The sequence below is a fragment of the Hibiscus syriacus genome, unplaced genomic scaffold, assembly GCF_006381635.1.
Source record: "Hibiscus syriacus cultivar Baekdansim isolate YM2019G1 unplaced genomic scaffold, ASM638163v2 tig00110556_pilon, whole genome shotgun sequence".
Taxonomy (NCBI): Eukaryota; Viridiplantae; Streptophyta; class Magnoliopsida; order Malvales; family Malvaceae; genus Hibiscus; species Hibiscus syriacus.
The window spans coordinates 1,577,199-1,597,289 of NW_024062779.1; the positions used below are offsets into that span (position 1 = coordinate 1,577,199).

At 33.9% G+C, this 20,091-nt stretch overlaps 2 protein-coding genes and 2 pseudogenes across 2 annotated transcripts; 3 read left to right on the top strand and 1 right to left on the bottom strand.

The window, feature by feature from the left end:
* The first annotated feature begins 3,685 nt into the window (after positions 1–3,685).
* Positions 3,686–16,108, top strand: LOC120131375 (heavy metal-associated isoprenylated plant protein 28-like). Its single transcript, XM_039148384.1, has 3 exons — positions 3,686–3,780; positions 3,879–4,261; positions 16,096–16,108. The coding sequence occupies exons 1-2, from the start codon at positions 3,714–3,716 to the stop codon at positions 4,238–4,240; spliced, it is 429 nt and encodes a 142-aa protein (XP_039004315.1). The 5' UTR covers positions 3,686–3,713; the 3' UTR covers positions 4,241–4,261; positions 16,096–16,108.
* LOC120131373 (14-3-3-like protein D) lies at positions 9,602–13,734 on the top strand. The gene is made up of 6 exons (XM_039148383.1): positions 9,602–9,723; positions 12,378–12,684; positions 12,762–12,849; positions 13,035–13,144; positions 13,235–13,383; positions 13,486–13,734. The coding sequence occupies exons 1-5, from the start codon at positions 9,651–9,653 to the stop codon at positions 13,302–13,304; spliced, it is 648 nt and encodes a 215-aa protein (XP_039004314.1). The 5' UTR covers positions 9,602–9,650; the 3' UTR covers positions 13,305–13,383; positions 13,486–13,734.
* On the top strand, positions 9,677–10,947 carry LOC120131376 (annotated as a pseudogene).
* A 2,106-nt stretch (positions 16,109–18,214) lies between the features above and the next one.
* On the bottom strand, positions 18,215–19,050 carry LOC120131374 (annotated as a pseudogene).
* Positions 19,051–20,091: the final 1,041 nt, after the last annotated feature.

Here is a 20,091-nt window from a genome sequence, read left to right on the forward strand (position 1 = left end):
GGAGTCGGTTAATACTTCCTGTTCTTCCAACAAAGGGTCAATTCAAGGATTTGAAATGCAAAAATCGCAAAAAAAAAAAATTGATAAAATAAAGAAATAAACTAGTTTAGTCCCCAAAGAAGAGCACAGCGAAAGAAACATACTCTGAAAGATGATGCAGAAACGAAAATCTCCACATAAACTGTTTCTTGATCAACTCTGCTGTCTAGTTCCCGACCTGTTTAAGGGGATTTGATTAATCATTAGACTATTTATGTTGTGATGCTAAATCAAGGTTGTTAAAGGCCACAATATCAAAATCTTATACTCTTAGTGTTCATTATTTGATATGGCATGGGTTTTAACAACTTAGAGCTCATCTCTCCTATATCTTACAGTAACATCCAGGGTGATGACAGACAAACAGTTGTTTTATAACCAAAATAATCAAGTGGAGCTTTAATAGTAAACAGATCATAAATGCAAACACTTAATTGCTGAAAAGCGGCGTCCACCTTCACATCCTTTGTCTTCACCATTGATATCACAGTCTGCTCTGACAATGAAATCAGCTTCCCTTTATTAATTGGTGTTATTCCTTCTATAGCCACCGCTGCTTAAACCGTCCAACAACTTATAACCAACCAAACTACCTTAGTAGTTAAAACGATGGTTGTTATTCCTAGAGGTTCTTGGTTCAGTCACATCATTTATAGAAGTGTTCGAGCAGCCATCATTAAAAAGTTGAAAGTCTTTCAACGGATACTACGTTGAGTGGTGAGCTTCACATGTATGTCTGGTACAACTTCAAGATGTATACACCATTTTTTTCTAAGCCAAATATCAGTAACCAATTGCATATATGAAACTCATCACAATTTGTCAGCATACACCACCTAAAACTCATCACAAAATATACTTATCTAAATATGACTAAAGTTTACATGTCATTTTCGTGAGTGATGCCTTTTATTGATATCTTATGCGTCATAACTAATTTGTTTATTAATATACATAGCAGTATCGTTAGGCTCCAAATATCAGATTCATGAACATTGCAAATTCCCGGAAACAGGGCTACAATTTGATGAAAAATGTTAAATTTTATAATTAGTACTTGTACTGAAACTATACATATATAGATTATGGATTTAGTCCGTATATTTTATTTTAGTTATTGTCTTTGAATTTTTTATATTGAAAAATTTAGTTTTAATTTAGATAATAACTGTGAATTTTTTAAACTAAATTTTATCATTAATTGACAATAGATTTAAAAGAAATTATTGCAACAACCTTGTAATTAACTTAACAATTAATTTATTTCAAACTAACCCTATATCCAACTTTCACTAACTGTACCATAACTTCATTGGTTAAAGTTTGATATATACTATATAAGTAAAAAAAATATGTATAATGACTTTTTTTTCATGTCATCAAAATATAAAATGAATATTAAAATTTGTAAAGAAGAAGAAGAAGATGATGATATCAATATTTTATAAAAGATAAATTAACTGATTTTTTTATAATATGGTAAAATAATAAAATAATTTACATCAATTTAAAAATACTATTACTGTTTTGTTACATTTAGGTTACTTTGATAAAATAAAAAAAATAAAGGATCAAAGATAAAAATATATATAATAAAAATATAAGAGTTAAAATGATTAAAATAATAAAGATCTATTAAAAATAATTTATACAACTCATATATATGATGATAGTTAATATATTAAAACAACAGAAAAACAATAGACTCAATCTTAATCCAAGATAAATGTATTGAGTCAAAGACATTTAAATATTAATTTGATGAAAAGCTAAAAGTTTAAATTGATTTATAAAATATCAATAAGTCAAATTAATTAAATTTAAATTAACAATAAGTTATGTTAAAAATCAGCATATTTAAATATGTTAATTTTGATCAAAAGTTAAAAATGATTACTTATCACTTTTCTTTTAACAACCCCAAAAGTTATCAGTTACCTATTCTTTTAGAACCATGCCGACTACGTGGGGGAGATGATATTGACCTTACCTACTCCAAATAAATAGGCAACACCTACTTGGAAATTCCTAGTACTAATATAGCGGGCGCTGACATTTGGTGAATCACAGACATTGTCGTTGTCATGTGAATTACTCCACATTTTCAGTTATTAAGGTAAATTTTCATATATTTTCTACATATAAATAAGCAGTGAACGGTTATTTAAAATTTATTCTAAAAATCAAGGATGTGATTTGCTGAATACATGGTAAACCAGATTCATAAAATAATTCGGATTACCAGTAATCATTCCAGAAGTCTACCCTGATCCGTCCCCCACTTGTAATCCGAACTGCTTACAGACGGAGTGTTAAGGTCGCCCTCCGATCTAACATTCTCCTTCACACCCAAGACATCTTCCTTGCCGAGATCTACAGAGGAAGCACTGCATTCTGTTGATAATCATTTTTAGCACTCACAACCCTTCTTCACAAATTATTTGGTTCTTTCCTGTACCTCCATACTCATTGTTTAGAAGGGATCGATTTTTCAAGCTTAGATTGACCAAGACAAGCCCCCTAAGCACTTAGGTTACAAACTTGCTCCCAACTCACCCAATGAATTGGTCTTCCGCCCTGCGAACCCCATAAGAAACTTGAAATCAAAGATCTCAACTTCACTTCCACCGACGAGGACATTTTAACAGAGATAGATAGTAAACCGGAAGGCTGACTAATACCGAGCGGATAAGTGTAATCCTCCCCCCAAACGAAAGTAACTTACCTTTCCAACCTGCTAACCGAGATTGAACTTTATCAATTATAGGATTCCATAAATCCTTCGAATTCCTTCGATTACCTACGGAAGACCAAGGTAGGACATAGGTAATCTATAATGCGAACATGGATGAGAGAAGCCCATTCTACTGATATATCCGGCGCTACATTAATTCCGACAAGCCTTGATTTCTTCAAATTGAGACTAAGACCAGCAGCCATTTCGAATAATCTTAAGATTATTAAGCAACAATAGTTAATGTCTAACCATTTAATTTTTAACGTATAACAATGGTTAATTTAACAAAACTTCCATGCAAATATTATTAAGCAACAATTAGCGTAAGTCAGGAGAGTCACGAAAGTATTACAGTTTGAGTTACTGTATTTGCCAACAAATCAATCATTTCTTAACTGGGTATAATGTCTACTTGTGATATTTAAAATCACGAGGCAAGGTTACAACTGAGAATTTTCCAGATACTGTGTTGACTAATGTTTATAAAGTCGGTCGGCTATATAAGGCTATATAACTATTATTAAATATAATGTTAAATTACGCGTTTTGGTTTGGAAAATGATTGCCTCCTTAATTTCGAAGCAGCTGCGAGGCTTTTTCCCTAGAATCTTTATGTATACAAAGCCTGTCCCCAAGAAGCAACTTGCAGAAAAAGAGAGAATAAAAATGCTCCTAGTGGGAATAATATATTCATTTAATTGTCATTTTTTCTATTAATATATTATCTCTTATCCCTGTTGAGTGTTGACCTTCCCTATATATAAGTACGTCCTCATCGCACTCATGAAGCTTATAGATACTAAACATGACGGTCAGTTCAGTTTATTTCGTTTTCATATAACATATTATCAACAAAAAATCATATTAGCAGCAAACAATTGCGTAATTACTTAACAAGACTGTATAATTTGCTCTTCTTTGTCTGCAGATTACAGAGATGAGAGTACGTATGGATTGCGATGGCTGCGCCACCAAGATAAAGAAGGAGCTTGGAAAACTCAAGGGTATATCGGTGTTTCTTTCTCGATCATCTTCACGTCCATAATGATTATGGTTTGGTAGATTTTGATGACTTAATTTGGATGTTTTTAATATGTTTCAGGAGTGGATAGTGTAGACGTAGATATGGGCATGCAAAAGGTAACGGTCATGGGTTGGGCTGCGGCAGACCAGAAGAAGATGTTGAAAAAAGTGAGAAAAACTGGAAGGAGAGCTGAGCTGTGGCCGTACCCGTACAAACCTGAGAACCAGTTTTACTACGAATATTATGAAAGACAACCCGTGATCACTTACCATGCAACTGGACGTTCGTCGTCCTACAACTACTACAAGCATGGGTATGATGGACATGATCATGGTTACTATCAGCCACCGCCTTATTCTACTCTAGTTGATGAACAGCCAGCTCTATCTTCAGCGATGAAAACCCCCATGCTTGCTCTATTATGTGATATACGTATATAATATACATATATAGGTGCTTTTGTTTGTAAACTAGATTTTGTTTTGGTTAGGTTAATTTGCGCTTCAATATATATGTATTGTACGGTATAAACCCATTTAGTTTTATCTAAAATAAAAATACATAACGAAATGTCCAAAGTTGATGCTACATTGCTACGTGAAAACTTAGGTTTAGGAGATGGATGACGATGAACATCATGTTATCATGTATCTAACTAAGCCAATCATTTTAACTACAAAAGAGTGTATATATATCTTATTTAGTGAATGATTGAGAATTTTTTTTAATAAAATGTATATATTATATCCAAAGCAAAGAATATCACAATCCCTAGAGTATCTAATTAAAATCAAGACATTCACCTCCCAATGCCCTAATCAATATACAGTTGGGGACTCAATCTATCCTTAAATCCTCTATAAAATTTAGCTTGCACAACCTCACATCTATAAATTTCACATTTCCAAAACATCCTCTATTCCTTTTAGCCCACACAAAGTAAATAAAAGCTTCTAAACAAACCTAAAAGAGTGGCGAGCCAACTTACCTCGCGGATGAGTACACACCCAGTTCACCTCATCCGTCCAGTCTAACTCCCGACGATAAACACCACACATAGCCAAGATAATGTCCCCAACATAAATCGAAAAGGGGTAGCCAAAGAAATATGAGCACGAGACTCGTCAATATTATTGCAAAGGACACACCCACCAGCCACATGCATCCCCATACAGAGGAGCTTGTCGTGAGTAGGCAATCTGTCTAGCTATGCCATTCACATGATGATAGCATGCCTCAGAATGTGCATTGGGAACAAAACTAATCGATGCCATGACCTTCACCCTCTTAACCCTGAGCTTAATCCAAATCTACCGCATACCACAATCGTCTAGGCGATTATCCAAATCACTAAAAGCAGTGACAGCCTCCCCTTGAAGGAAAAGATTTTCCTTAAGCTCCAGTTGACCACTCCTCTGGGCTTGAAACTCCATGCATCATCATCCTTCATAATATAGGCTCTAACCCAAGCAACCCACAAGGATCCTATAACACTGAATAAAGCACGTTTTGTTCCAGCAAGCCAAATCTTTCAACCCCAAGCCTCTTTCTCACTTAAGGGTGCAAATATGATTCCTTCAACCTTATCCCTCATTCCAGCCTCGTCATTTCTCTCCAAAGAATATCATGTAAAGTTGATTAACCTAATTCACCACATCTTTTGGGAGAAAAGTTGACACCAAAAGTCTTTTATTAGCCTAATGCTCCAATCTAGCCTTCACATTCACAATCAGACTTCGACAATCTTTCTCCGAGAACATCCTTGTAACAAGGGGACTCCAAGATATCGAATCAGAAGACATCATTTCTTAAGCCCCAACCTCCCCACAATGTTATCAAGAGCCTCGTTAGGCACCCTCGAAGTATAAATCTCACACTTGGCTGGATTAAGCCTTAAACCCTACCAAGTATAAAAGCACTATGACACACTTTGGATTCCCATCATCGAGTTTGCAAATCCCTTAGAGAAAATAAGGAGATCATATGCAAAACATAGGTGAGTCAAAGCAACATTCTTGTATTTCAGGTGAAACCAAAAGTTATCATTCTTTGTTGTCAAATCTAAGATCTTGGAGGGAACGTTCAAATCAAGTACAAAGAGATACAAGGACAGAGGATCCCCTACCTAACTCCTCTGACACCTTCAAAAAAGCCCACCAAAGAACCATTAAAAGCAACCGAAAAGCGTGGGGAAGTGAGGCAAGCCCGAATCCAACCATAAAATTTATCAAGTTCTATAACTTTCAAAACATCCAACAAAAATCGCCAATCAAGGCTATCAAATGATACTTTCACATTTAATAACTTGCAATCAAGTACCTAAACTTTAGGACTTTTCGAATTCTACCACTAAAATTTACCAAACTTAAAATTTGGTTCCAACCAACTTCCCAACTTAAAAATTCCAGCATTTCAAATGTTAAAATTCAACATTGAACCCTCCAATTTATGCAATAATATGCCACAATTCTCAACTTGTAAAATAGCACTTTTTCTAATTCAAGCTTCCAAATTGATCTCCAAGTCACATAGAACACATCTAATATCAATTCTAGATTATAGGAAAATTTTCAATATTTTCCCTAATTTTCGTTGAATGGTCGAATATTCCAAGAACCATAAAACTTTATTTCCATTCAATTTCAAGCACGAATTCAACTTCCTTATACCAAATTCATGCCATTCTAACCTTTACAACATCAAATGAAATCAAAATTAATCTAACCTCAATAAACTTCAACTTGGCCAAATCTAATATAAGACTTTACACATGATTTTAATCATCACATAAGCCTTAGAATTAATCTCCAACATCAAGAACATAAAAAATCTTTCATCAAATCCTCAAAATCCATAAACCCTAATCACCAAATCTCAACATTCAAGCATGTTTAGCATGAATTTCTTATACCAAATGATAGATAATTTAATGGAGAACATTTTTCTATTTCATAACATAATCCAAAATCCTACTAAAATAGTTCAAAAATGACAATGAAATTTGTTTCTCACCTTGTAGGGGTTTCACGGCAGCAAGCTGATGGAGAAGAAGAACTCTTGATTTTTCTAGTAATTTTCCTAATACACATGGTAATTTAAACTAATTTAATTGAACTTAAAATTCAATTAATGAGAAATTTCTTTTTTTTTTCCATTAATGAATATTAAAAATTACCAAATGTCATTGTCATATTCTCCATTTAAATATTCTTTAGTCAAAGATGAAAAAATTTGGCTTTGACTTTTTTACTTTTCCCATAAAACTTTTAAAAATTATATTTTAGTCACTAAAATTTCACTGTTCGGCCAAATCTAAAAAATTACATTGATCTCTGTTAATTTTATCTTATCTAAAATATGGAAATAATATTTCCAAACCTTATCTATTATTATTCAATTTTTTTTAAAATTCTGATTCGATCCGATTACCCGCTTTCTATATCAAACTTTATCGCTTTATAACTTTTAATACAAATCTCGTATCAAAAATCTGATTACCACGAAAGTTTTTGTTTTAGGCAAATCTGTTCATTTACATGCTAAAATATATATTTTTATAAAATTATAATTTTAGTCCCTAAACTTTTACAAAATTTATACTTTAACCACCAAATTTTCAAAACTTACAATTTAGTCACTAACCAAAATTTGGGGTGTTACACAGATTTTCTGGCATACCCTTTCACCAATTCTTCGATAAGCAAAGTATTATCGACAATACTCCATCCCTTAGCAAAAGCCGATTGATTTGGAGCGATCATATCAGAGGAGAAGCCAGCTAGTCGATTAACCAATATTCTTGTAATAACTCGATATACCAAATTACAACAAGAAATTAATCTAAACTTCTCCATACTACTCGCATTAATAGTCTTAGGGACAATAACCATCATCGTGACATTGAAAGCAAGGAGGGACGAGGACTCAAAGAAAAAAACGAATAGCCGAGACAAAATCATTCCCAACAGTCCCCCAAGCCTTTACATCACCCTGCTGGAAAATTGCAGCCTTAATATCCTCAGTAGCTCCATCAGGCGAGGAATAATCAATGATGTCCCTGAGCAGATTAGTATCACACTGGTCCAAGACTCTCGGACATGGTTCAAAAACTCTGGATGGAGAGCCCAAGAATAATAGAGAACTTTGTTTTGTATTACTTTTTAAAATAAAACTGACAATGTGATTTTGAATTTTTAGTTGATCAAATGCAATTGTAGCAGCAACATTCCTTTTATCATTATTTAGGCTATCAACTTGCCTTGAGTTGCATGTATAATATACTGTACTAGTATGTACAGGTAAGTTTATATTTGATGTATTGATAATGTAATTTTTGCATTATCAATAAATATAAAATTAATCATTTTAAAATATAACTGCGAGTTTATATTATAAATATCAAGTGCCGCTTGCTCTCTTTTTCTTCTTTGTTTATTGGCGGTGACATATATTTTGGTATTGGTAGTATTTTTATTTTATTTTTATCTTTTATATCGTATTTTTTTTATTTTTTTAGTTTCTAATAACTTTACTTTTATGATTTTTTTATGACACATTTTCTTTTGTATTTATGTCACATTCTCAGTCTTTTTTATCGATCATTTGATCGTTCTTTTCATTTAATTTTCTCAGTGTTAGATTTGACATCGTTTCGATTGATCAAGATAATGTTTATTTGTTATCTTATCTATCTCCCTTGTTTTAGACCCTCAGATTGAATTTGGATACACGATTTACATTTAGAGATACTTTTCTCGCGATGCTCGATTTTGATTTACGAATGATGATAGTCTTTCAATAATTTAATCCTCTACATAGATTTATTTGTCAATACAATCAAATCTATTCGAATCTATCTTTTGTTCGAGTTTTTTAGATTTTTTTTTGAAAATTTTCTTGTATGATATTTATATAATCTTAAATAACTAGTTTATTGTGTCAATAATTATAATAATATATCCTAATTATATATTTAATTTACATTTGTGGTTACAAATCTTTATTATAATATTAAATATTTTCTTTTTTCGATAAAATTATCTGATTCTATTTACATAAAAATTAATATAAATATCATGTGTGAACCCATTAAACAATTTACACGATGAAATTATTTTTTTAATAATCTAGAGTGATTTTAAGTAGTAGTATTTATTCTAAAGATTTTCACCTATTTAACAATAATCAATCAAATACCTTATAATTGTTCGAATCTATTAACTCTAAAAATAATAATTATTTTTTTAACGATAAAAGCACATTTCTTTAATTCAGATTAGTGAAGCCCAAATCGTTCACCGGGAAAAGTTTGAGTTGTAACAAAAATTAAAGTTTTGAGTAGCAACACTGTCGAAATAAAACTATTACGACCCAAACTCCTTAAAACGACCTCGTAAAGATGCCTAATTCAGTAACGAGGTGTACGTGTATGCCAGAGCACCAGTATCGCGTGGGTCATAAACATTCCAAATTGAGGCCGGGCAGTGATGTCATGTCCCCGCTTCCTCCACTTTTTCCCATGTAAGTTCTCCCTGATTGGTCCTCCCCAACCAACACCCAGAAAACAAAAGAACACCTACAAGAGAGGCTACCTTCTTCCTCTCCGAGTCTCTTCGTCTTGTCCTAACAAGAGAGAGAGAGAGAGCTTGTAATCGGCCATGGATTTCTCCGAAGAATGTGAAAACTTCGTTTACGTTGCCAAGCTCGCTGAACAAGCCGAACGATTTGATTGGTCCTCCCCAACCAACACCCAGAAAACAAAAGAACACCTACAAGAGAGGCTACCTTCTTCCTCTCCGAGTCTCTTCGTCTTGTCCTAACAAGAGAGAGAGAGAGAGCTTGTAATCGGCCATGGATTTCTCCGAAGAATGTGAAAACTTCGTTTACGTTGCCAAGCTCGCTGAACAAGCCGAACGATTTGATGGTCCGATCTAACCAACAAGGTCACAACCTTTGGTTCTTCTCTTCTTTCAACATTTTAAAATCTTGGATTTTTTTTGTGTTCTAGATATGGTGACTTCTATGAAAAAACTAGCGGAGCTTGATGTGGAACTGACCGTAGAAGAACGGAACCTGCTCTCTGTCGGGTACAAAAACGTGATCGGTGCTCGAAGGGCCTCGTGGAGGATCTTGTCTTCGATCGAGCAAAGGAAGAGAGCAAAGGGAGTGAGCAGAATGTTAAGAAAATCAAAGGGTACAGACAGATAGTGGAATTGGAGTTGTCCGATATCTGTAAAGATATTATGGGCGTGATCAACGATCATCTCATCCCTTCTTGCTCCGGTGGAGAGTCTACTGTGTTCTACTATTAAAATGTGAGTACTCTTTGGGGTTTTCTCTGTTGATTGATTGTAATTAGTTTTTGGTTTTTTTGGGGTTTATTTGGTTGCAGGAAAGGGGGTTATTACAGGTACATGGCGGAATTCAAGACGGATGATGAGAGGAAAGAGGCCGCCGATCAGTCCCTGAAAGCATATCAGGCAAGTTCAACTATATTGAAATTGGTTTAAATTTGATCTATGAAATGTTGAGCATGTACATCATTTGCTATTATTTAATTATGACAATTGCGATGGTATTGCTTGATCCCAATAATTTGATGACTTTTCGAATGTCAGTTTGCTCATCATGCCAAACATTTTTTTGGAGCTTATGGGTATTAGTTGCTTGCAGTCTGCGACAAGCACATCAGAAGCTGAGTTGCCTCCTACACATCCAATCCGGTTGGTTTTGGCCTTGAACTTCTCTGTGTTCTATTATGAAATTATGAACTCTCCTGAAAGGTAATCTGCTATGTCAACGTTCTGGTTGAGCTGCTGCTGGATAATATTGGAAAACCAGCCATGTCACATTGCGAAGCTTGTGAAGCAGGGCGTGTCACCTTGCTAAGCAGGCTTTTGATGAAGCTATATCGGAGTTGGATACTTTAAGCGAGGAGTCATACAAAGATAGCACATTGATTATGCAGCTTTTAAGGGACAACCTTACTTTATGGACTTCTGACATCCCAGAGGACGGAGGTAACTTCCTAGATTATGCACTTATGATTTACATTATGCATTTGTTTCACCCCGTCTCTGGTATGGTCTTCATTAACAGTGTCGCCTGTTTGTTTCATCACAGGAGAGGTCGCAAAGCTTGGTGCAGGAGATGAATGAAGCTAAACCAAGTCGTACGTCTGAAAAAGTTGAAGTTAAACCAGTTTTGAAAAGACATTCAGCTGCTTTCACCTTTTTCTAGTTTGGATTGTGCAGTGTCAATGTCCTTTTTTTCCTCTACCTTCTTCCCTCTTTGATCAAATAAGAACCATTTTCAGAATGTCTTCGTTGTAGCTTTGTTCATTGAAATTCCCAACACATTCACATAACTATATTCGAACAATCCGTGAAAAAGATATTTCCCAAATCGAAATAGTCACTAGTAAACCTATAGAGAAAAGAGGTACCATGGAAACAATCGTCAAAGCCATCTTCTTCCTTTGCATCTTGCTGTAACCTTTGACTCTACGATTTTTCTGCATGATTAGCAAGTGCATCGGTTTCTAAGTTAATGTTTTCTTGAAGCATTTTAAAGGCAAATTCTTCAATAGTTACCCTAAAACAAAGGGAAAATATATGCCAAATTCCTGAATAACAACTTCAGAATCCACCAAGTCTTGGAAATATTTCAAAATTCATTTCTTTCTATAGAAACTTTTTATATGGAATTTATGAAATACCTTGAAAAATAATTAATAAATAATTTGTAAATTTTATATAAAACGGACATAACTATTATATATTTTTAACAAGTTATTACATTTAATTCAAAGGCGGTGGGTGAAAGCAGTGCATTAAGTAATTTTTCTAGATAAATATAATTGAGGTCTGAATTTGGCTTAAAAGTTCTGTTTAATACTTAGTCTCTTGGTACAAATTAATACTTATGTTTGTTGTCCGATTAAGTTCTTAAATTTAATTTCATGGTTTAATAATTATTAGTATTCGAATCCACGAACTCTAAAAATAATAATTATTATTTAATCATAAAAGCACAATTCTTTAATTCAGATTAGTGAAGCCCAAATCGTTCACTGGGAAAAGTTTGAGTTGTAACAAATATTAAAGTTTTGAGTAGCAACACTCTAAAAATAAAACTATTACGACCCAAACTACTTAAAACGACCTCGTAAAAATAGTAACGAGGTGTACGTGTGTACCACAGCACCAATATCGCGTGGGTCAAGACATTCCAAATTGAGGCCGGGCAGTGATGTCATGTCCCCGCTTCCTCAACCTTTTTCCATCTAAGTTCTCCCTGACTGGTCCTCCCCAACCAACACCCAGAAAACAAAAGAAAACCTAAAAGAGAGGCTACCTTCTTGCTATCCGAGTCTCTTCGTCTTGTCCTAACAAGAGAGAGAGAGAGCTTGTAATCGGCAATGGATTTCTCCAAAGAACGTGAAAACTTCGTTTACGTTGCCAAGCTCGCTGAACAAGCCGAACGATTTGATGGTTCGATCTAACCAACAAGGTCACAAACTTTGGTTCTTCTCTTCTTTCAACATTTTAAACTATTGGATTTTTTTTTGTGTTCCAGATATGGTGACTGCTATGAAAAAACTAGCGGAGCTTGATGTGGAACTGACCGTAGAAGAACGGAACCTGCTCTCTGTCGGGTACAAAAACGTGATCGGTGCTCGAAGGGCCTCGTGGAGGATCTTGTCTTCGATCGAGCAAAAGGAAGAGAGCAAAGGGAGTGAGCAAAATGTTAAGAAAATCAAAGGGTACAGACAGATAGTGGAATTGGAGTTGTCCGATATCTGTAAAGATATTATGGGCGTGATCAACGAGCATCTCATCCCTTCTTGCTCCGGTGGAGAGTCTACTGTGTTCTACTATAAAATGTGAGTACTCTTTGGGGTTTTTTCTGTTGATTGATTGTAATTGGTTTTTGTTTTTTTTGGGGTTTATTTGGTTGCAGGAAAGGGGATTATTACAGGTATATGGCGGAATTCAAGACGGATGATGAGAGGAAAGAGGCCGCCGATCAGTCCCTGAAAGCATATCAGGCAAGTTCAACTATATTGAAATTGGTTTAAATTTGATCTATGAAATGTTGAGCATGTACATCGTTTGCTATTATTTAATTATGACAATTGCGATGGTATTCCAATAATTTGAAGACTTTTCGAATGTCATTTTGCTCATCATGCCAAACATTTTTTTGGAGCTTATGGGTATTAGTTGCTTGCAGTCTGCAACAAATACATCAGAAGCTGAGTTGCCTCCTACACATCCAATCCGGTTGGGTTTGGCCTTGAACTTCTCTGTGTTCTATTATGAAATTATGAACTCTCCTGAAAGGTAATCTGCTATGTCATAACGTTCTGGTTGAGCTGCTGCTGGATAATATTGGAAAGCCAGCCATGTTACATTGTGAAACTTGTGAAGCAGGGCGTGTCACCTTGCTAAGCAAGCTTTTGATGAAGCTATATCGGAGTTGGATACTTTAAGCGAGGAGTGATACAAAGATAGCACATTGATTATGCAGCTTTTAAGGGACAACCTTACTTTATGGACTTCTGACATCCCAGAGGACGGAGGTAACTTCCTAGATTATGCACTTATGATTACATTATGCATTTGTTTCACCTTGTCTCTGGTATGGTCTTCATTAACAGTGTCGCCTGTTTGTTTCATCACAGGAGAGGTTGCAAAGCTTGGTACCGGAGATGAATGAAGCTGTGTGTTTATGTATTTTAGTTGTTATGTTACAGTTGCTTGGGATCTGTATCTTGAAACCAAGTCGTACGTCTGAAAAAGTTGAAGTTAAACCAGTTTTGAAAAGACATTCAGCTGCTTTCACCTTTTTCTAGTTTGGATTGTGCAGTGTCAATGTCCTTTTTTTCCTCTACCTTCTTCCCTCTTTGATCAAATAAGAACCATTTTCAGAATGTCTTCGTTTGTATAGCTTATGTTTGTTGTCCAATTAAGTTCTTAAATTTAATTTCATGGTTTAATTTGAATTATATTAAATTTAGATCCATTCGAATGTGACGATTTTAAACGAATACAAATAATTTTAGATTTTTATAAAATATAAATGTCTTTTTTAAATATAATAATTAAATTGACTAAAAAATTATATGCAGTGAATTGATCTAATAAGAAAGTTTAAATACTTAATTGGACCAAAAATACCTTCAGTATCAAATTGAATCAAAAAATAAAGTCTAAACAACAATTTAAATCAAGAAAGAAGTCACGTTCAGCTACCTAATTAAATAAAAATAAAGTTTAGATACTAAAATATATATTTAAAACAGTTCTTTTAATATTATCGTTTCTTAGAAGCCGTTGATATGGTACTGGATGAGAAGTTAAATCCAACGGCTGATACAAGTCCTCAAGAAGAGTTAAATGCATAAGACCATTAATTTTTCATATAAAAAGAAGTTGGGCATACAATACAAAGGTTTTCAGAAACCGCATTTCTTTATCTATTTCTTCAAACCCGCATTATAATGGCTATCAAATTCAGGACAGGAAGTTTCTATGGGAATTTATTATAATTATTTATAGTATTTGGTAAGGATTGATTCAATTTTTTTTGATTTTTTATAACACTAAACTAAGTTTGATATATAACGGCTTTTGTAGCGGTGTTTCTTTAAAAAAACGCCACGAATAATGTAACTTTAGTGTGGTTTTTGAATAAACGCTGCGATAGAATGTTAAAAGGTGACGTTTGTTGAAAGGCGCATTCGTACGTTTTGTTTTAAAACGCCACAATAAAAGCAATAGTTTGATACTTTAGTGGCATTTTTTATTTACAAACTTTAATATAATTACCCAAAACGCAAGCCTCTCTCGTTCATTCAGCTCTCAATTATTTCACCCAAATCTCCAAGCCCTAACCCCGCACAACCACCATAGCCCAGCCACCATCATCAGCGTAGCATCTCGCCGCCGTCGTACTCTTCCGGTCGTCAACTGTCAACCACCTGCAGATATGTTTTCTTGTCCATAGCACCCTACTTTCAATCGGCCATGTTGTTTTGCATGGGTTATGTTTTTAATTGTGAATCTTGGGGGGTTTTGTGAAACTAGTTTCTTTGTTAAATTTAGTCGATTTTATTTTTTTATTTTGAGGGTTTTTAATTGTTAATAGAAAAGTTAATGGCAAAATTCCATCTTCTTCAACCCTTTCTGCTCTATCCATTGCCGCTTGTTTACCAAATAAGCCAGTTTTGATTTTTCACATTGATGGGTTGAAACTTGAAAACATGATATTTGTATAACATTAATCACATGCATATGGGTCAACATAATTTGTTGTGGCCTCTAACTTGGAATATTGTTAAACACTTCTTTCTTTGGAAGAATAGGTAAGGTTGGAGCTTTTCTTGGTGGAGTTTCAGATAGAGTAGTTATTCTAATTGTCCATAATAGAGCTTGTGGAGTTGCATTTGTTGTTCTGTGCGTGTGTTGGAGAAGGGATATGTAATCTATTTGAGTTAAGGAAGCTGTAGCAATTCGTTTTCTCGGTTAGCAGTGAAGAGCTAGTTGAGTCTGTTTAGCCTACTGGTATGTCATGATGGAAAGTGGCTATCGAAATTCAGCCTTGCAAGATCTGCCGCTGTGTTGATTCGTTGAAAGTTTTGTTTCTGGTTGTGGGTCTTGAATCTCTCTGAGTTGAGTCTGTCGGATTGTCAGTCGTTGTAGAAAGTAGCTGATTCATGGTTTATCTTACTGCGTTTTTTGTGGTTCGTATCGATATCGCTCTGTTGGGTGTTTGTTTTGTTTGATCAATTGTATGTACTCTTTTCCTACAATTGGATGTAGTTCATTTCTTCCTTAATAAAATTTATTTCTGCCGAGCGAAAAAAAAAAACATTAAGAATATGTCCGACAATATTTTAAACTGAATCTTATAAAATCATATATTATGGCAACATGCAAATGAAAACTCTTACCATATTCCCAGTTTCTTTTTCATTTGGGTTAGTTCTTGTATGTCAGTTTGTGTTCATAATTCGAAAAGGAGTTTAAAGGGGAAGGTGGAGCAGGCGGTAGGCTTATGTAATAATTATCCCATACTCTCATATCCCCACCTTTATCCCTTTTAATCCTCATGCATGTGCTGTAGTCAAAGATTGTTTATACAATTTCTGGACCTCACATGACAAAAAAAAAATTGGATTGAATATTCTATAACTTCATTTTCTTGATGTAAGTTACAATGGGGGCTTAAACCGTGTGGATCCTTTTTACTTTCGTTTGCATGTTTGAAGGGTTACTGCTCTCAAATTTAGTCAAATGTAAACAAATTATTTCTTATGAAATCTCCTAATTAAATGATAAAATCAATATGCCCTAACACGTATACCTCTAGAATTAATTAAATCATTTGAGCTAAGTGTCGAGTTCAGATGTATAATATGAGGGATGTCCATATTTTAACTGTAAACCATATTTAATTTTTGGACATGTGATTTGTTAAATAAAGACGAAACCCGTCTATATATAGACTAAAGTACATCACATGAATGACAATATTAGTCAATAATGGCATTACCATTTACTTATAAAAATTTGTTGATTATTAGTAAATTTTGAAATGTTTAGATATGCTTAATTATTACAACGTTAATTTCATTGTACAGTCTAGGTGAATTTGAATGTTGACTCTAGGTGAATTTAAATGTCTTTGTGTTATTACTAATATGTGCTATAGACCTTTTCATATACTTCTCACATTATAATGTTATTTAATATATCAAATACAATCTAAAATTACAAAATATATTCACAATATTATATATATTTTTATTTTGTGAGTAAATATTGATGAGAGTATCAAAGAGTCAATAAATTGATGAGAAGAAAGAATTTGCAAACAATTGCAGTCAAAATATCAAATTGAGTAAAATGCAATGTTAAGAGTCTAAATAAAAAAGATAGTACATTTTTAGTAAAAAAAATTGAAGTTACGTATGTATTCTATAGTGGTATATGAATATGTGGTTTAATTTTGATAAAGGATGAATTGAAGAAATAAGGAAATTATGAAAAATTAAGGGACTAAACTGAAAAATAGAAAAAATTTTATTGAAAAGAGGAATTTAAAGTACATATGGATTCTTCTATGGTTTAGGAACATTTGGTTAAAAATAGACTTAAAATAAAAAAAGAATTAAAAGAATATTGAAATTAGTGACTAAATCGTAAAACTATCAAAATACATATTCAAATTTTTGATTTTTGTGTAAAGAAATTTTAAATTTTAAATTGGACTCGAAATAAAAAACCAAATTAATAATCCGAGTTGACTCAAATAACTCAAACCTGAAAAAAAAATTCGAATCAAGTTTTTCTCACCAATATCCGATAACGATATGCAATAATGAATTAAGGGGAGCCTTCGACATCTATTACACATCAACTCAATGGGGTCAGATTGCAAACTATGGCAACGAATCAAACATGAGAGAAGAAGCTGGGTCCAATTTTGATTAGTTTAGATGTTAGTCTACACTAAAAAAAATTATATTTTTATCGACTATGATGAAAGAGGCAAAGTTTATTGATTATATAATCTTTTTACCAATAATTTTAAGATATATCATATTCGATGAAACAAAATACTAGAGATAGAGCAAAGAAGAAAAGAAAGTTAAAGGATTATTTTTTTATAAAGGTAAAGATGATAACAATCTTATCGATCAAGATGAACAGGATGAGGATTAATGTCCTCAATAAAATCCAATCGCATCAACATCATCAAGCAACAACAGCAGTGATAGCAACAAAACAGAAAATACTAAAATACCTCTCACGAAAATTTAAAGATCTACAAGGGAAAGAAAAATACCATAAAAGATAATGATTATGAATTAAAAAGTTGTTAAATATGACAAAAAGCAAAAAAAAGTTATGGAATGGAAAAATCTCTCTCTTGAATTATAAAGTTTATGGAGTGTCTATTAACACTTCTAACATTTCATGTTCTCTTTTATGTGAATTATAAAGTTTATCGAATGATCATTCACACTTGAAACATTTCATATGTTCTTCCTCTGCCTTTTCCAAAACAAGTTCATTGGTCACTCTAATCTAAATTCTCAATTACTTGGCAGGAATCTTTTCGCGATGGAACTTCATTTGAGAAAACAAATTTAAATGAAAACAAGTGTGTAGAAAGCCTTACTATTATGGAATATTATTCTTGTTCTTTCTCGAGTTACATGCTCAGTCAATGCACTTGTTTAAGCTTAAAGACACAAGAACAATTTTGCGTTAATCAATTATGATTCAGATGCTGATGCTGGTGACTGTTTCGGTTTCGCATCCATATGGGTGGATTAATGAAATTGGATGATGGACACCTCATAGGTGGGTTGATTGTATCCTACTCGCATCCCCATCATCTCCCAATACCACATTTCTTCTAATTATATTTCAGTCCAAGATTTTATTAATCATTGATTCTTCCTACGCTACCATCCATTTAATTTAATCTTCTTATTGATTCTTTTGTTAATAAACTTTTTAAAATAATCTTTAGTAACGGTAGAAGACTTGAAAATTCTTTGAAGTCCAGCCTGTATCTACAATATTAGTCTATAAGCATAATATACAATTTTCTAATCTTTTGTTGAAACTTCTTTACGCAAAAGATAAAAATAAAATAAAAGAGAAAGAGAGAATAGATCAATAAGGTTGGACACCTGAGCAACTTATTCGCCTCCGCTTCATCGGGAAAACTTGCCGGAAACCATCATTTTCGGACGTCGTGTGCCACTCGTCCAACACCATCCCTTCCCACTCAAACTAGTGCACACCGGACCCGTCATACAAGCACCCCTCAGGAAACCCAACAAGACCACGACCGGGTACCGGCTTGGCTTTTCGACGACCAGCACCCATCGGAACGTTCCGTAGAGCACCACCTGCCGTCCAGTACCTCTGGCAACCTTTACAGAAATGTCTAGGCTGATTGACGTTGTAGTTATTGAAGTAACAAAATTTGGTCTCCATGCTCTTGCATCTAGGGCAAGGTATGATCTTGTCAGGCCTCTTGTGGACAGTTGGATTGTCAGCTTGGTTGAGTTCTTTTACTTGTCTGCCATGCAACGTAATCGTTGCCCCAAATAGCTTGATCCCCAGTCCCTGTTGGCTAGCCATCACCATTTACAGACGGAGACAGAGAGACAGAAATAGGAGACGACTGAAGAGCTGAGAGTCTGTTTGGTTTGGAGCTAAAGGGTGTTTGAGAAATAAGATTATATATATGGGGTGGAGGAGGACGATGAGTAGGAGCGAGAGAGGAATGAACAACAAGGCATGTGATGGAATGCAAGTAGCCGCCAACTCCATACAATTACCAAGTGGCGTGGAAAAGATGATGAGCTTTTTCTCCAAATCATTTCTCCAAACTCATCAATATTTTATTGTATCACAATTTGATTTTTTAAGTTATAAAATAATTTCAAATTAATTCCAACCAGTGTCTGCATACACTCATTATTCCTAACTTTTGAAGAAAATATCCATAAAGTGGGTCCAACCGAAGTAATGGAGGATTGGAGATTAAATAAAGGACAAAAGTTTTCGTTCTAATGGCAAATTGGCAATGCAAATGTGGGTGTTTATTTTCTTATTTTATAATTTTTTGGACAATTATTTGCCACGATTGTAATATATATTATTTTAATTCTAATGCAACAGCGTACGCCAAGTCCAGCTACACTGCTGGGGACAAGTGATACTCCAAAAAGAGTTATCCTTAATGATGTAAGAGTGAATCCAAGCCGCCCAAATAAAACCCTCTTTGAGCAACTCCTTCCTAATAAGCAATACAAGCACGCTAGATTCCAGCACTTCAAACTCTTCAAGCCAATACCCCCTTCAGACTTGGGATAGTAAATCGAACTCCATCCCACCCTAGCTCCTTTGGCCGCTTTATCCTCCCCTTCCAAAAAAACCTAGAACAAAATTGATTAATGCAATTAATAACCATATCCGGAAGGGCAACTCCAAAAGATGGTGATTAGAGTTTTTATTAATAACCATATCCGGAAGGGCAACTCCAAAAGATGGTGATTAGAGTTTTTATAAAATTTTAATTAAAATATTATAGATATATTAAATTAATATTTTATCTAGAATTTATAAATTGAATCTAAAATTAAAAATTTTATTAACATATCACATCATTAATGTAATAAAAGTTAAATCATTTTTTTAATAATCTGGGATAAGAACATGATAATTTATGTTCAAAGATAACTATCAATATTTTGAATAAA

What these genes read in the sequence shown, in the direction of transcription:
- LOC120131375 (XM_039148384.1), top strand. Translation starts at nt 3,714, where the DNA reads ATGAGAGTACGTATGGATTGCGATGGCTGCGCCACCAAGATAAAGAAG. An exon ending in GGAGCTTGGAAAACTCAAGG is followed by an intron (nt 3,781 to 3,878) that starts GTATATCGGTGT and finishes AATATGTTTCAG; the next exon opens with GAGTGGATAGTGTAGACGTA.
- LOC120131373 (XM_039148383.1), top strand. Translation starts at nt 9,651, where the DNA reads ATGGATTTCTCCGAAGAATGTGAAAACTTCGTTTACGTTGCCAAGCTC. An exon ending in ACAAGCCGAACGATTTGATG is followed by an intron (nt 9,724 to 12,377) that starts GTCCGATCTAAC and finishes TTTGTGTTCCAG; the next exon opens with ATATGGTGACTGCTATGAAA. An exon ending in ATTATGAACTCTCCTGAAAG is followed by an intron (nt 13,145 to 13,234) that starts GTAATCTGCTAT and finishes CTTGTGAAGCAG; the next exon opens with GGCGTGTCACCTTGCTAAGC.